Source organism: Pelodiscus sinensis, chromosome 30 (assembly GCF_052426305.1).
Source record: "Pelodiscus sinensis isolate ZL-2025 chromosome 30, ASM5242630v1, whole genome shotgun sequence".
Classification (NCBI taxonomy): Eukaryota; Metazoa; Chordata; order Testudines; family Trionychidae; genus Pelodiscus; species Pelodiscus sinensis.
The window spans coordinates 16,310,019-16,326,412 of record NC_143081.1 but is presented as its reverse complement, the minus strand read 5'-3'; the positions used below and the strand labels follow the sequence as shown (position 1 = coordinate 16,326,412).

Below are 16,394 nucleotides of genomic sequence, written 5' to 3'. Positions count from 1 at the left end.
GCCCGCGGGGGGCTCAGAGGGGGGCCAGGTCGCCGGCCCGCGGGGGCTCAGAGGGGGCCAGGTCTCAGGCCCGCGGGGGTCAGAGGGGGGCCAGGTCGCCGGCCCGCGGGGGGCTCAGAGGGGGGCCAGGTCGCCGGCCCGCGGGGGCTCAGAGGGGGGCCAGGTCGCCGGCCCGCGGGGGCTCAGAGGGGGGCCAGGTCGCCGGCCCGCGGGGGGCTCAGAGGGGGCCAGGTCTCAGGCCCGCGGGGGGGTCAGAGGGGGGCCAGGTCGCCGGCCCGCGGGGGGCTCAGAGGGGGGCCAGGTCTCAGGCCCGCGGGGGGCTCAGAGGGGGGCCAGGTCTCAGGCCCGCGGGGGGTCAGAGGGGGGCCAGGTCTCAGGCCCGCGGGGGGCTCAGAGGGGGGCCAGGTCTCAGGCCCGCGGGGGGCTCAGAGGGGGGCCAGGTCTCAGGCCCGCGGGGGCTCAGAGGGGGGCCAGGTCTCAGGCCCGCGGGGGCTCAGAGGGGGCCAGGTCGCCGGCCCGCGGGGGCTCAGAGGGGGGCCAGGTCTCAGGCCCGCGGGGGGCTCAGAGGGGGGCCAGGTCTCAGGCCCGCGGGGGGTCAGAGGGGGGCCAGGTCTCAGGCCCGCGGGGGGCTCAGAGGGGGGCCAGGTCGCCAGGGGCTGTGGGGGGCTCAGAGGGGGGCCAGGTCTCAGGCCCGCGGGGGGCTCAGAGGGGGGCCAGGTCGCCGGCCCGCGGGGGGTCAGAGGGGGGCCAGGTCTCAGGCCCGCGGGGGCTCAGAGGGGGGCCAGGTCTCAGGCCCGCGGGGGCTCAGAGGGGGACCAGGTCTCTGGCCCGCGGTGGGTCAGAGGGGGGCCAGGTCGCCGGCCCGCGGGGGCTCAGAGGGGGGCCAGGTCTCTGGCCCGCGGGGGGTTCAGAGGGGGACCAGGTCTCTGGCCCGCGGGGGGTCAGAGGGGGGCCAGGTCTCAGGCCCGCGGGGGGTTAGAGGGGGACCAGGTCGCCGGCCCGCGGGGGGTCAGAGGGGGGCCAGGTCTCAGGCCCGCGGGGGGCTCAGAGGGGGGCCAGGTCTCAGGCCCGCGGGGGCTCAGAGGGGGGCCAGGTCTCAGGCCCGCGGGGGGGTCAGAGGGGGGCCAGGTCTCAGGCCCGCGGGGGTTCAGAGGGGGGCCAGGTCTCTGGCCCGCGGGGGGTCAGAGGGGGGCCAGGTCGCCGGCCCGCGGGGGCTCAGAGGGGGGCCAGGTCTCAGGACCGCGGGGGGTCAGAGGGGGGCCAGGTCTCTGGCCCGCGGGGGGTCAGAGGGGGGCCAGGTCTCTGGCCCGCGGGGGGTCAGAGGGGGGCCAGGTCGCCGGCCCGCGGGGGCTCAGAGGGGGGCCAGGTCTCAGGACCGCGGGGGGTCAGAGGGGGGCCAGGTCTCAGGCCCGCGGGGGTTCAGAGGGGGGCCAGGTCTCTGGCCCGCGGGGGGTCAGAGGGGGGCCAGGTCGCCGGCCCGCGGGGGCTCAGAGGGGGGCCAGGTCTCAGGCCCGCGGGGGCTCAGAGGGGGGCCAGGTCTCAGGCCCGCGGGGGCTCAGAGGGGGGCCAGGTCTCAGGCCCGCGGGGGTTCAGAGGGGGGCCAGGTCTCTGGCCCGCGGGGGGTCAGAGGGGGGCCAGGTCGCCGGCCCGCGGGGGCTCAGAGGGGGGCCAGGTCTCAGGACCGCGGGGGTCAGAGGGGGGCCAGGTCTCCGGCCCACGGGGGCTCAGAGGGGGGCCAGGTCGCCGGCCCGCGGGGGCTCAGAGGGGGGCCAGGTCGCCGGCCCGCGGGGGCTCAGAGGGGGGCCAGGTCTCAGGCCCGCGGGGGGCTCAGAGGGGGGCCAGGTCTCCGGCCCACGGGGGCTCAGAGGGGGGCCAGGTCGCCGGCCCGCGGGGGCTCAGAGGGGGGCCAGGTCTCAGGCCCGCGGGGGCTCAGAGGGGGACCAGGTCGCCGGCCCGCGGGGGCTCAGAGGGGGGCCAGGTCTCCGGCCCGCGGGGGGGTCAGAGGGGGGCCAGGTCTCAGGCCCGCGGGGGCTCAGAGGGGGGCCAGGTCGCCGGCCCGCGGGGGGTCAGAGGGGGGCCAGGTCGCCGGCCCGCGGGGGGTCAGAGGGGGGCCAGGTCTCAGGCCCGCGGGGGGCTCAGAGGGGGGCCAGGTCGCCGGCCCGCGGGGGTCAGAGGGGGGCCAGGTCGCCGGCCCGCGGGGGCTCAGAGGGGGGCCAGGTCTCAGGCCCGCGGGGGGCTCAGAGGGGGGCCAGGTCTCAGGCCCGCGGGGGGCTCAGAGGGGGGCCAGGTCTCAGGCCCGGGGGGGCTCAGAGGGGGGCCAGGTCGCCGGCCCGCGGGGGGTCAGAGGGGGGCCAGGTCGCCGGCCCGCGGGGGCTCAGAGGGGGGCCAGGTCTCAGGCCCGCGGGGGCTCAGAGGGGGGCCAGGTCGCCGGCCCGCGGGGGGTCAGAGGGGGGCCAGGTCGCTGGCCCGCGGGGGCTCAGAGGGGGGCCAGGTCGCCGGCCCGCGGGGGCTCAGAGGGGGGCCAGGTCTCAGGCCCGCGGGGGCTCAGAGGGGGGCCAGGTCTCAGGCCCGCGGGGGCTCAGAGGGGGGCCAGGTCGCCGGCCCGCGGGGGCTCAGAGGGGGGCCAGGTCTCAGGCCCGCGGGGGCTCAGAGGGGGGCCAGGTCGCCGGCCCGCGGGGGCTCAGAGGGGGGCCAGGTCTCAGGCCCGCGGGGGCTCAGAGGGGGGCCAGGTCGCCAGGGGCTGTGGGGGGCTCAGAGGGGGGCCAGGTCTCCGGCCCGCGGGGGGTCAGAGGGGGGCCAGGTCGCCGGCCCGCGGGGGGTCAGAGGGGGGCCAGGTCTCTGGCCCGCGGGGGGCTCAGAGGGGGGCCAGGTCGCCGGCCCGCGGGGGGCTCAGAGGGGGGCCAGGTCTCAGGCCCGCGGGGGGTCAGAGAGGGGCCAGGTCACCGGCCCGCGGGGGCTCAGAGGGGGGGCCAGGTCTCAGGCCCGGGGGGGCTCAGAGGGGGGCCAGGTCGCCGGCCCGCGGGGGCTCAGAGGGGGGCCAGGTCGCCGGCCCGCGGGGGGTCAGAGGGGGGGCCAGGTCGCCGGCCCGCGGGGGGCTCAGAGGGGGGCCAGGTCTCAGGCCCGGGGGGGGCTCAGAGGGGGGCCAGGTCTCAGGCCCGCGGGGCTCAGAGGGGGGCCAGGTCTCAGGCCCGCGGGGGCTCAGAGGGGGGCCAGGTCGCCGGCCCGCGGGGGGTCAGAGGGGGGCCAGGTCGCCGGCCCGCGGGGGGTCAGAGGGGGCCAGGTCGCCGGCCCGCGGGGGCTCAGAGGGGGCCAGGTCTCAGGCCCGCGGGGGGTCAGAGAGGGGCCAGGTCACCGGCCCGCGGGGGGTCAGAGGGGGGCCAGGTCGCCGGCCCGCGGGGGCTCAGAGGGGGCCAGGTCTCAGGCCCGGGGGGCTCAGAGGGGGGCCAGGTCTCAGGCCCGCGGGGGCTCAGAGGGGGGCCAGGTCTCAGGCCCGCGGGGGCTCAGAGGGGGGCCAGGTCTCAGGCCCGCGGGGGGCTCAGAGGGGGGCCAGGTCTCAGGCCCGCGGGGGGCTCAGAGGGGGGCCAGGTCGCCGGCCCGCGGGGGGCTCAGAGGGGGGGCCAGGTCTCAGGCCCGCGGGGGCTCAGAGGGGGGCCAGGTCGCCGGCCCGCGGGGGCTCAGAGGGGGGCCAGGTCTCAGGCCCGCGGGGGTCAGAGGGGGGCCAGGTCTCAGGCCCGCGGGGGCTCAGAGGGGGGCCAGGTCTCAGGCCCGCGGGGGCTCAGAGGGGGGCCAGGTCGCCGCCCGCGGGGGCTCAGAGGGGGGCCAGGTCTCAGCCCGCGGGGGCTCAGGGGCCACTCAGGCCCGCGGGGCTCAGAGGGGGGCCAGGTCGCCGGGCCCGCGGGGGCTCAGAGGGGGGCCAGGGGGGCCAGGTCGCCGCCCGCGGGGGCTCAGAGGGGGTCAGGTCGCCGGCCCGCGGGGGCTCAGAGGGGGGCCAGGTCTCAGGCCCGCGGGGGGGCTCAGAGGGGGGCCAGGTCTCAGGGCCCGCGGGGGCTCAGAGGGGGGCCAGGTCTCAGGGGCCCGCGGGGGCTCAGAGGGGGCCAGGGTCGCCGGGCCCGCGGGGGCTCAGAGGGGGGCCAGGTCTCAGGCCCGCGGGGGGCTCAGAGGGGGGCCAGGTCTCAGGCCCGCGGGGGCTCAGAGGGGGCCAGGTCGCCGGGCCCGCGGGGGCTCAGAGGGGGCCAGGTCTCAGGCCCGCGGGGGCTCAGAGAGGGGGGCCAGGTCGCCGGCCCGCGGGGGCTCAGAGGGGGGCCAGGGTCGCCGGCCCGCGGGGGCTCAGAGGGGGCCAGGTCGCCGGCCCGCGGGGGCCGAGGGGGCCAGGCCCCCGGACCGCGGGGGCTCAGAGGGGCCAGGCCGGCCCGCGGGGGTCAGAGGGGGGCCAGGTCGCCGGCCCGCGGGGGCCAGAGGGGGGCCAGGTCTCTGGCCCGCGGTGGGGGCTCAGAGGGGGCCAGGTCGCCGGCCCTGCTGGGGCTCAGAGGGGGCCAGGTCGCCGGCCCGCGGGGGGTCAGAGGGGGGCCAGGTCTCAGCCCGCGGGGGCTCAGAGGGGGGCCAGGTCTCAGGCCCGCGGGGGCCCAGAGGGGGGCCGAGGGTCTCAGCCCCGCGGGGGCTCAGAGGGGGCCAGGTCTCAGGCCCGCGGGGCTCAGAGGGGGGCCAGGCCCCAGGCCCGCGGGGGGCTCAGAGGGGGCCAGGTCTCAGCCCGCGGGGGCTCAGAGTGGGGGCCAGGTCGCCGGGCCCGGCCCGCGGGGGCTCAGAGGGGGGCCAGGTCTCAGGCCCGCGGGGGCTCAGAGGGGGGCCAGGTCTCAGGCCCGCGGGGGGCTCAGAGGGGGCCAGGTCGCCGGCCCGCGGGGGGTCAGAGGGGGGCCAGGTCTCAGGCCCGCGGGGGGCTCAGAGGGGGGCCAGGTCGCCGGCCCACGGGGGGCTCAGAGGGGGGCCAGGTCTCAGGCCCGCGGGGGGCTCAGAGGGGGGCCAGGTCGCCGGCCCGCGGGGGCTCAGAGGGGGGCCAGGTCTCTGGCCCGCGGGGGGCTCAGAGGGGGGCCAGGTCTCAGGCCCGCGGGGGTCAGAGGGGGGCCAGGTCGCCGGCCCGCGGGGGCTCAGAGGGGGGCCAGGTCTCAGGCCCGGGGGGGGCTCAGAGGGGGGCCAGGTCTCAGGCCCGCGGGGGGCTCAGAGGGGGGCCAGGTCTCAGGCCCGCGGGGGCTCAGAGGGGGGCCAGGTCTCTGGCCCGCGGGGGGCTCAGAGGGGGGCCAGGTCTCTGGCCCGCGGGGGCTCAGAGGGGGGCCAGGTCTCTGGCCCGCGGGGGGCTCAGAGGGGGGCCAGGTCTCTGGCCCGCGGGGGGCTCAGAGGGGGGCCAGGTCTCAGGCCCGCGGGGGCTCAGAGGGGGGCCAGGTCGCCGGCCCGCGGGGGGCTCAGAGGGGGGCCAGGTCGCCGGCCCACGGGGGGCTCAGAGGGGGGCCAGGTCGCCGGCCCGCGGGGGGCTCAGAGGGGGGGCCAGGTCTCAGGCCTGGGGGGGCTCAGAGGGGGGCCAGGTCGCCGGCCCGCGGGGGCTCAGAGGGGGGCCAGGTCTCAGGCCCGCGGGGGTCAGAGGGGGCCAGGTCGCCGGCCCGCGGGGGGTCAGAGGGGGGCCAGGTCGCCGGCCCGCGGGGGGCTCAGAGGGGGGCCAGGTCGCCGGCCCGCGGGGGCTCAGAGGGGGGCCAGGTCTCAGGCCCGCGGGGGGTCAGAGGGGGGCCAGGTCTCAGGCCCGCGGGGGGTCAGAGGGGGGCCAGGTCTCAGGCCCGCGGGGGCTCAGAGGGGGGCCAGGTCTCAGGCCCGCGGGGGCTCAGAGGGGGGCCAGGTCTCAGGCCCGCGGGGGGTCAGAGGGGGGCCAGGTCTCAGGCCCGCGGGGGCTCAGAGGGGGGCCAGGTCTCAGGCCCGCGGGGGGCTCAGAGGGGGGCCAGGTCTCTGGCCCGCGGGGGCTCAGAGGGGGGCCAGGTCGCCGGCCCGCGGGGGCTCAGAGGGGGGCCAGGTCGCCGGCCCGCGGGGGGCTCAGAGGGGGGCCAGGTCGCCGGCCCGCGGGGGGTCAGAGGGGGGCCAGGTCGCCGGGCGGTGGGGGCTCAGAGGGGGGCCAGGTCGCCGGCCCGCGGGGGCTCAGAGGGGGGCCAGGTCGCCGGCCCGCGGGGGCTCAGAGGGGGGCCAGGTCTCAGGCCCGCGGGGGGCTCAGAGGGGGGCCAGGTCTCAGGCCCGCGGGGGGTCAGAGGGGGGCCAGGTCGCCGGCCCGCGGGGGCTCAGAGGGGGGCCAGGTCTCAGGCCCGCGGGGGCTCAGAGGGGGGCCAGGTCGCCAGGGGCTGTGGGGGGCTCAGAGGGGGGCCAGGTCGCCGGCCCGCGGGGGCTCAGAGGGGGGCCAGGTCGCCGGCCCGCGGGGGCTCAGAGGGGGGCCAGGTCGCCGGCCCGCGGGGGCTCAGAGGGGGGCCAGGTCTCAGGCCCGCGGGGGGCTCAGAGGGGGGCCAGGTCGCCGGCCCGCAGGGGGTCAGAGGGGGGCCAGGTCGCGGCCCGCGGGGGGCTCAGAGGGGGGCCAGGTCTCAGGCCCGCGGGGGGTCAGAGGAGGGCCAGGTCGCCAGGGGCTGTGGGGGGCTCAGAGGGGGGCCAGGTCTCAGGCCCGGGGGGGCTCAGAGGGGGGCCAGGTCGCCGGCCCGCGGGGGGTCAGAGGGGGGCCAGGTCGCCGGCCCGCGGGGGGTCAGAGGAGGGCCAGGTCGCCAGGGGCTGTGGGGGGCTCAGAGGGGGGCCAGGTCTCAGGCCCGGGGGGGCTCAGAGGGGGGCCAGGTCGCCGGCCCGCGGGGGCTCAGAGGGGGGCCAGGTCGCCGGCCCGCGGGGGCTCAGAGGGGGGCCAGGTCGCCGGCCCGCGGGGGGTCAGAGGGGGGCCAGGTCGCCGGCCCGCGGGGGGCTCAGAGGGGGGCCAGGTCGCCAGGGGCTGTGGGGGGCTCAGAGGGGGGCCAGGTCGCTGGCCCGCGGGGGGCTCAGAGGGGGGCCAGGTCGCCGGCCCGCGGGGGCTCAGAGGGGGGCCAGGTCGCCGGCCCGCGGGGGCTCAGAGGGGGGGCCAGGTCTCAGGCCCGCGGGGGCTCAGAGGGGGGCCAGGTCTCAGGCCCGCGGGGGGTCAGAGGGGGGCCAGGTCTCAGGCCCGGGGGGGCTCAGAGGGGGGCCAGGTCGCCGGCCCGCGGGGGCTCAGAGGGGGGCCAGGTCGCCGGCCCGCGGGGGGTCAGAGGGGGGCCAGGTCTCAGGCCCGCGGGGGGTCAGAGGGGGGCCAGGTCTCAGGCCCGGGGGGGTTCAGAGGGGGGCCAGGTCTCAGGCCCGGGGGGGTTCAGAGGGGGGCCAGGTCGCCGGCCCGCGGGGGCTCAGAGGGGGGCCAGGTCGCCGGCCCGCGGGGGTCAGAGGGGGGCCAGGTCGCCAGGGGCTGTGGGGGGCTCAGAGGGGGGCCAGGTCTCAGGCCCGCGGGGGCTCAGAGGGGGGCCAGGTCTCAGGCCCGCGGGGGGTCAGAGGGGGGCCAGGTCTCAGGCCCGCAGGGGCTCAGAGGGGGGCCAGGTCTCAGGCCCGCGGGGGCTCAGAGGGGGGCCAGGTCTCAGGCCCGCGGGGGGTCAGAGGGGGGCCAGGTCTCAGGCCCGCGGGGGGTCAGAGGGGGGCCAGGTCGCCGGCCCGCGGGGGCTCAGAGGGGGGCCAGGTCTCAGGCCCGCGGGGGCTCAGAGGGGGGCCAGGTCGCCGGCCCGCGGGGGGCTCAGAGGGGGGCCAGGTCGCCGGGCGGCGGGGGGCTCAGAGGGGGGCCAGGTCTCAGGCCCGCGGGGGGCTCAGAGGGGGGCCAGGTCTCAGGCCCGCGGGGGGTCAGAGGGGGGCCAGGTCGCCGGCCCGCGGGGGCTCAGAGGGGGGCCAGGTCTCAGGCCCGCGGGGGCTCAGAGGGGGGCCAGGTCGCCGGCCCGCGGGGGGTCAGAGGGGGGCCAGGTCTCAGGCCCGCGGGGGGCTCAGAGGGGGGCCAGGTCTCAGGCCCGCGGGGGCTCAGAGGGGGGCCAGGTCTCAGGCCCGCGGGGGGCTCAGAGGGGGGCCAGGTCTCAGGCCCGCGGGGGGCTCAGAGGGGGGCCAGGTCTCAGGCCCGCGGGGGGCTCAGAGGGGGGCCAGGTCTCAGGCCCGCGGGGGCTCAGAGGGGGGCCAGGTCTCAGGCCCGCGGGGGGTCAGAGGGGGGCCAGGTCGCCGGCCCGCGGGGGCTCAGAGGGGGGCCAGGTCTCAGGCCCGCGGGGGCTCAGAGGGGGGCCAGGTCGCCGGGCGGTGGGGGGCTCAGAGGGGGGCCAGGTCGCCGGCCCGCGGGGGCTCAGAGGGGGGCCAGGTCGCCGGCCCGCGGGGGCTCAGAGGGGGGCCAGGTCGCCGGCCCGCGGGGGCTCAGAGGGGGGCCAGGTCTCAGGCCCGCGGGGGGCTCAGAGGGGGGCCAGGTCGCCGGCCCGCAGGGGGTCAGAGGGGGGCCAGGTCGCCGGCCCGCGGGGGGCTCAGAGGGGGGCCAGGTCTCAGGCCCGCGGGGGGTCAGAGGAGGGCCAGGTCGCCAGGGGCTGTGGGGGGCTCAGAGGGGGGCCAGGTCTCAGGCCCGGGGGGGCTCAGAGGGGGGGCCAGGTCGCCGGCCCGCGGGGGGTCAGAGGAGGGCCAGGTCGCCAGGGGCTGTGGGGGGCTCAGAGGGGGGCCAGGTCTCAGGCCCGGGGGGGCTCAGAGGGGGGCCAGGTCGCCGGCCCGCGGGGGCTCAGAGGGGGTCAGGTCTCAGGCCCGCGGGGGGTCAGAGGGGGGCCAGGTCTCAGGCCCGCGGGGGCTCAGAGGGGGGCCAGGTCGCCGGCCCGCAGGGGGGTCAGAGGGGGGCCAGGTCGCCGGCCCGCGGGGGGCTCAGAGGGGGGTCAGGTCTCAGGCCCGCGGGGGCTCAGAGGGGGGCCAGGTCGCCGGCCCGCAGGGGGTCAGAGGGGGGCCAGGTCGCCGGCCCGCGGGGGGCTCAGAGGGGGGCCAGGTCGCCAGGGGCTGTGGGGGGCTCAGAGGGGGGCCAGGTCGCCGGCCCGCGGGGGGCTCAGAGGGGGGCCAGGTCGCCGGCCCGCGGGGGCTCAGAGGGGGGCCAGGTCGCCGGCCCGCGGGGGGCTCAGAGGGGGGCCAGGTCGCCGGCCCGCGGGGGGCTCAGAGGGGGGCCAGGTCGCCGGCCCGCGGGGGGCTCAGAGGGGGGCCAGGTCGCCGGCCCGCGGGGGCTCAGAGGGGGGCCAGGTCTCAGGCCCGCGGGGGCTCAGAGGGGGGCCAGGTCGCCGGCCCGCGGGGGGCTCAGAGGGGGGCCAGGTCGCCGGCCCGCGGGGGGCTCAGAGGGGGGCCAGGTCTCAGGCCCGCGGGGGGGTCAGAGGGGGGCCAGGTCTCAGGCCCGCGGGGGGCTCAGAGGGGGGCCAGGTCTCAGGCCCGCGGGGGCTCAGAGGGGGGCCAGGTCGCCGGCCCGCGGGGGGCTCAGAGGGGGGCCAGGTCTCAGGCCCGCGGGGGCTCAGAGGGGGGCCAGGTCGCCGGCCCGCGGGGGCTCAGAGGGGGGCCAGGTCTCAGGCCCGGGGGGGCTCAGAGGGGGGCCAGGTCTCAGGCCCGCGGGGGCTCAGAGGGGGGCCAGGTCGCCGGCCCGCGGGGGGTCAGAGGGGGGCCAGGTCTCAGGCCCGCGGGGGCTCAGAGGGGGGCCAGGTCGCCGGCCCGCGGGGGGCCGCCAGGGGCTGTGGGGCCCGGTGGCTGCCCAGGGCCCAGGCCGTCCCGCAGGGCGGGGGGCAGGCGCAGGACGCCGGCCCGCAGGTCGGCCCAGGGCTGGGGCAGGGCGCCCAGGGCCAGCCAGGACCCCCGCTCCGGCCAGTAGCCGTGCACCAGGTGGGTGTCCCAGCCGGTCTCCTGGCTGTAGCCCCCCAGCACCAGCAGCTCCCCTGCAGCACGGCGGCGCCGGCCCCCACGTGGGCCCGGGGCAGGGGGGCCAGGCGGGCCCAGGTGTCCGGGCCGGGGCTGTAGACCTCGCAGGCCAGCTGGTCGGCGTAGGCCCCGTCCCGCCAGCGCAGGCCCCCCGCCACGTAGAGCCGCCCCCCCAGGGCCTCCATGGCGTGGCCGGCCCGCTCCTCCCCCATGGGGGCCAGCTGAGCCGGGGGCCCCCCTGGACGCAGCCGCAGCAGCCAGGCCCGGCAGTGGTCGGAGCCGTCGCTGCCCCCCGAGACGTAGAGGGACCCGTCCAGGGCGCAGGCCGCGTGGCCGCAGAGCGGTGCTGGCAGGGGGGGGCACGGCCTGCAAGGGGGGGAGGAGAGAAGAGTCAGCCAATCAAAATGGAGACAACGGCAGAAACAAGCAGACCCCCCCACGGCACCCCCTGGATCTCCTACAGGTGTCCCCTCCCCCACAATCCCCCCGGACCTCCCACAGCTGCTTCCTCCCCCACAATCCCCCCCAGACCTCCCCCACAATCCCCCCCGGACCTCCCATAGCTGCCCCCTCCCCCACAATCCCCCCCCGGACCTCCCACAGCTGCTTCCTCCCCCACAATCCCCCCCAGACCTCCCCCACAATCCCCCCCGGACCTCCCATAGCTGCCCCCTCCCCCACAATCTTCCCCCGGACCTCCCACAGCTGCCCCCTCCCCCACAATCCCCCCGGACCTCCCACAGCTGCCCCCTCCCCCACAATCCCCCCGGAACTCCCATAGCTGCCCCCTCCCCCACAATCCCCCCCCGGACCTCCCACAGCTGCCCCCTCCCCCACAATCCCCCCCCGGACCTCCCACAGCTGCTTCCTCCCCCACAATCCCCCCCAGACCTCCCCCACAATCCCCCCTGGACCTCCCATAGCTGCCCCCTCCCCCACAATCCCCCCCCGGACCTCCCACAGCTGCTTCCTCCCCCACAATCCCCCCGGACCTCCCATAGCTGCCCCCTCCCCCACAATCCCCCCCCGGACCTCCCACAGCTGCCCCCTCCCCCACAATCCCCCCCGGACCTCCCACAGCTGCCCCCTCCCCCACAATCCCCCCCCCGGACCTCCCATAGCTGCCCCCTCCCCCACAATCCCCCCCCGGACGTCCCACAGCTGCTTCCTCCCCCACAATCCCCCCCAGACCTCCCCCACAATCCCCCCCGGACCTCCCATAGCTGCCCCCTCCCCCACAATCCCCCTCAGACCTCCCACAGCTGCCCCCTCCCCCACAATCCCCCCAGACCTCCCACAGCTGCCCCCTCCCCCACAATCCCCCCAGACCTCCCACAGCTGCCCCCTCCCCCACAATCCCCCCCGGACCTCCCACAGCTGCCCCCTCCCCCATAACCTCCTCCTGGCTGTCCCCTCCGGGGTCCCAGATGCCTAGGCGGGGGGCAAGAGGACCCAGGCGACCAAGCAGGGTTGCCAGGTGTCCAGTTCTGAACTGGACAGTCCAGTATTTGAGCTTTCTGTGCGGGAACCAAACGGAGACAATGGAACGGTGACAATGGAACCGAGACAATGGAACGGTGACAATGGAACGGTGACAATGGAACCGAGACAATGGAACGGTGACAATAGAACGGTGACAATGGAACCGAGACAATGGAACGGCGACAATAGAACGGTGACAATGGAACGGTGACAATGGAACCGAGACAATGGAACGGTGACAATGGAACGGTGACAATGGAACCGAGACAATGGAACGGTGACAATAGAACGGTGACAATGGAACCGAGACAATGGAACGGCGACAATAGAACGGTGACAATGGAACGGCGACAATGGAACGGCGACAATAGAACGGTGACAATAGAACGGCGACAATGGAACGGTGACAATAGAACGGCGACAATGGAACGGCGACAATGGAACGGTGAAATAGAACGGCGACAATGGAACGGCGACAATGGAACGGTGACAATAGAACGGCGACAATAGAACGGTGACAATGGAACGGCGACAATGGAACGGTGACAATAGAACGGCGACAATGGAACGGCGACAATGGAACGGTGACAATAGAACGGCGACAATGGAAAGGCGACAATGGAACCGTCGGGTATCGTCCAGGTCCGAGGGGCTGTCGATCGCGCCGTAGCGCCCAGAGTGTCCGGGACTGTTGGTGACACCGTCTGGCAGCCCCCTGCCCCCCTCACCTCCAGGTGTCAGTGGGAGGGTCGTAGCAGTGCACCCCGGCCGTGCAGTAGGCCTCCTTGGAGCTGCCCCCCAGGACGTAGAGCTGCCCCGCCAGCCCCACGGCCGGGAAGGCGCTGCGGGCGCCGGGCATGTCGGCCAGGCGCTGCCAGGAGTCCTGCACCGGGTCGTACCTGCAACAGGGCAAGGGTGGGCAAGGGACCCCACAGCCCCCCGCTTTTCCCAGGGCCCTGCCCCCGGGCCAGACAGCCCCTGCCTGCCCCCCAGGTCCCATTCCCTGCCCCCTGGGCCAGCCAGCCTCTCCCTGCCCCCCAGGTCCCATTCCCTGACCCCTGGGCCAGCCTGCCTCTCCCTGCCCCCCAGGTCCCATTCCCTGACCCCTGGGCCAGCCTGCCTCTCCCTGCCCCCAGGTCTCATTCCCTGCCCCCCTCCAGGCCAGTCCTTCCCATACACCCTGCACTCCCAGGTCCCATTCCCCGCCCCCCCAGTCTGGCCACTCCAGGCCCCGCAGACCGACAGCCCCCCCGAGGAGAAGCCCCCCCACTCACCGGAAGGCCGTGGCCAGTGCGTCGCGGAGGCCGTGGTCGCGCTTCCCGCCCAGCACGTAGAGCGCGTTGCCCAGCACAGCCACGGCGTGGCGGAAGCGCGGCCCGTCCGGGAACTGGCCCAGCCGCCGCCACTCCACCTCCTTGACCAGCCCCACGCCGCTGCGGAAGCGGTGGGCGAACCAGAGCTCCCGGACGGGGCGGCGGGTGGCCAGGTTGGGGGCCAGCCCTTCACCCCCACACACCACCAGGGCCTCGGGCGGCGTGCGGACCCGGCAGGGCGAAGGCCCCTCGCATCCCACCGCTGCCACCATCAGCTGGTAGAGCCGGCCCGGCGGTGCCAGCAGCTCGGCCGCCCGGGCCTGGCGCAGCTCCCGCGTGCTCATGCGGCCGAAACGGACGCGGGCCAGGACGGTCTCGGCGTGGGGCAGGCGCTGGGCGCGGTCGGCCTCCAGCCAGCGCAGGGCGGCGTCGAACGCCTCCAGCTCGCCGGCCAGCTGCAGCTCGTCGGCGCCCAGCAGGGCCAGCAGCTCGGGCAGCGGCAGAGCCGGGAAGCCGGGGCTCCGCGCCACCTGGGCGAAGTTGGCCAGCACGTAGGCCTGGGCGGCGGCGGCCAGCGGGCGCAGGTCGTAGGCGCGGGCGAAGGCCAGCAGGTCCAGGCTGCGGGCCGGGCTCAGCCCCCGCCGCAGCGCCCCCAGGCACAGCGCCAGCAGCTCCGAGGCCTGGTACTGCAGGGCGGTCTCGGCCGCGGCCAGCAGCTCCGCCCAGCCGCCCGCCACCGCGCCCGAGTAGGCGAAGGGCAGCAGCAGGCGCAGCTCGGCCGGGGCCAGCAGCGTGGGCAGGGGGGCGGCCCCCTGGAGCGCCTCCCGCATCCCGCCGCACAGCATGGCCCGGAAGTACTCGCAGCCGCAGCTCAGCGCCAGCCGGTGCGCTGTGGGGAGAGAGGGGGTCAGGCCCCGAACCCCCGGGTGTCCCCCCGCCCCCAGCCCTGCCGGCGCCCCCCACTCCCGTGCACCTGGGAAGGTCTCGCCTTGGGAGCTCAGCGTCAGGTCGCACCCCACCCCGGCTGCGTACAGCTCCTGGATGCCCCGCAGCGTCTCCCACTGCTCCTCCTGGGGGCTCCGGCCCGGCAGCCCCCCCGCCCGCTGGCCGAGCTCCGCCACTCGCGGGGCCCCCAGGGCCTGGCCTGCGGCCGCCAGCTCCCCAGCAGCGCCCGGCGCGGCCGCCACGGCCCCCGTGTAGGCGAAGTCCAGCAGGGCCTCCCAGGCGCGCGGCGTGGCCAGCCGGCTCCCGTCCACCTCCCCGCCGGCCCCGCGCGCCAGGCGCTGGCGGAAGAAGGCGCTGAGGGCGGCCAGCACCAGGCCGTGGGCCGGGAACCGCCGGGCGCCGGCCGTCACCACCACGTCCACCAGCCGGCCCTGCCCCCGCAGCTCCCACGCCGCCTCGAAGAACCGCCCGGCATGGCCCTCGCTGCGCAGCTCCCAGCGCGGCTCCGGCTCCGGCTCCGGCTCCTCGCCCGGCCACATGGCTCCAGCACCTGCCAGGAAAGGGCGCCAATGGGACCCAGCCTGGAGCCAAACGCCCCCCAGTGCCTTCTAGAGGGCTAGGGAGAGCCCCCCCCGCCAGGGTTGGGGGGCTCGGTGTCTTTGGGGTCTATTTCTGGGGGTAGAGCTGTTGACTACAGGGTTGTGCGCGCTGTGGAGCCGGGGGAGGCGGGTGTGCCCAGCAGTGCTGTGCGGCGGGTGGGTGTGTTTGTGTAGTTGTGTTATGGGAGCATGTGTGTGTCAGTAGCCTGCCGGGGTGCACAGTGTGTGCGAGGGTGTGTTTGGTGGTGGGTGGGGGGATCGTGGCTGTGCGGTAGTTACAGGGTACGTAGTTGGGGACGGTTGCTGTTGTATGTGTGTGTAGATGTAGTTGCTGTGGGGAAATGTTTTTGAGGTATGTGTGTGTGTAGCTCCTATCCACGTTGCGTGTGTAGCTGCTGTAGGCTGGTGGCTGAGTGTGTGTGCAGGCGTTGTGGGGGATGCCTGTGTTATGTGTGTGTGTAGTTGCTGGAGTGTTTGCAGGGTGTGTAGTTGTTGTAGGGGTGTAGTTGTGTCATGCTGTTACCATCTGTGTTGTGTGTGTGTGTAGCTATTGGGGGGTTGTGTGTCGTTGGGGTGCCGTTACTGTCTGTATTGCGTGTGTGTAGCTATTGGGGGGTTGTGTGTCGTCGGGGTGCCGTTACCATCTGTATTGCGTGTGTGTAGCTATTGGGGGGTTGTGTGTCGTTGTCGGGGTGCCGTTACTGTCTGTGTTGTGTGTGTGTAGCTATTGGGGGGTTGTGTGTAATTGTCGGGGTGCCGTTACTGTCTGTGTTGTGTGTGTGTAGCTATTGGGGGGTTGTGTGTAATTGTCGGGGTGCCGTTACCGTCTGTGTCGCGTGTGTGTAGCTATTGGGGGGTTGTGTGTTGTTGTCGGGGTGCCGTTACCGTCTGTGTTGCGTGTGTGTAGCTATTGGGGGGTTGTGTGTCGTTGGGGTGCCGTTACCGTCTGTGTCGCGTGTGTGTAGCTATTGGGGGGTTGTGTGTCGTTGTCGGGGTGCCGTTACCGTCTGTGTCGCGTGTGTGTAGCTATTGGGGGGTTGTGTGTCGTTGTCGGGGTGCCGTTACCGTCTGTGTCGCGTGTGTGTAGCTATTGGGGGGTTGTGTGTCGTTGGGGTGCCGTTACCGTCTGTGTTGCGTGTGTGTAGCTATTGGGGGGTTGTGTGTCGTTGTCGGGGTGCCGTTACCGTCTGTGTTGCGTGTGTGTAGCTATTGGGGGGTTGTGTGTCGTTGGGGTGCCGTTACCGTCTGTGTCGCGTGTGTGTAGCTATTGGGGGGTTGTGTGTCGTTGTCGGGGTGCCGTTACCGTCTGTGTCGCGTGTGTGTAGCTATTGGGGGGTTGTGTGTCGTTGGGGTGCCGTTACTGTCTGTGTTGCGTGTGTGTAGCTATTGGGGGGTTGTGTGTCGTTGTCGGGGTGCCGTTACCGTCTGTGTCGCGTGTGTGTAGCTATTGGGGGGTTGTGTGTCGTTGTCGGGGTGCCGTTACCGTCTGTGTAGCTGTCGGGGGTTGCAAGTTGTGTTGTTGTCGGGGTGCAGTTGCTGTGCGCGGGTAGCTGCTATCTGCGCTTGCCGGGGGTGCAGACCTGACACCCCCCTCTCCACACCATCCAGGCCCAGAATTCCTGCCCCCCCGCCCCCCCCTTTGCCCTGCCCCTACCTGCTGGGTGCCGCTGTGGGGCGGGGGCTGTGGGGCGGCCCGTCCTGGGGCCTGCGGACGAGGCTGCGGGAACGTTGGCCCCAGGCCCAAGGGTTAATTATAGCCGGGCTGGGCACACCCGGCTCCCCGCCAGCCCCCGCGTGTCCTGGCCCCCGTACTGCCCTCCCGGGCCTGCGGCCAGGCGGCTGGGAGCTGCTGGCCCGGAGCCCGGAGCCTGGAGGCCCCTCGCTGTGGAGCACAGGCAGGATTCCTGGCCGTGGGGCGGGATGTCCTAGCCCCTCTACCGCCAGCCTGGTGGGGATTGGCGGGCGGGGAGGCGCTGGTGGAGGAGTGGGACGTCCTGGGGGCTGGTGTCGCAGCGGGGGGGGGGGGGAGGTCATACGGCTTGTGTTCTGTGACTGGCTCCGGGAGGGGAGTGGGGGCTAGTGGTTAGAGCAGGGGAGAGGGGCT

General features: G+C 76.2%; 1 protein-coding gene across 1 annotated transcript; it reads right to left on the bottom strand.

Moving 5' to 3' along the window:
* Nucleotides 1-9,640: 9,640 nt before the first annotated feature.
* On the bottom strand, nt 9,641-16,287 carry KLHL33 (kelch like family member 33). The gene is given in 6 exon segments (XM_089774464.1): nt 9,641-9,971; nt 9,974-10,317; nt 12,162-12,332; nt 12,708-13,635; nt 13,720-14,241; nt 15,945-16,287. Coding segments are annotated over 5 exon segments (2,202 nt in total). The 5' UTR covers nt 14,231-14,241; nt 15,945-16,287; the 3' UTR covers nt 9,641-9,723.
* Between the last annotated feature and the right edge of the window lie 107 nt (nt 16,288-16,394).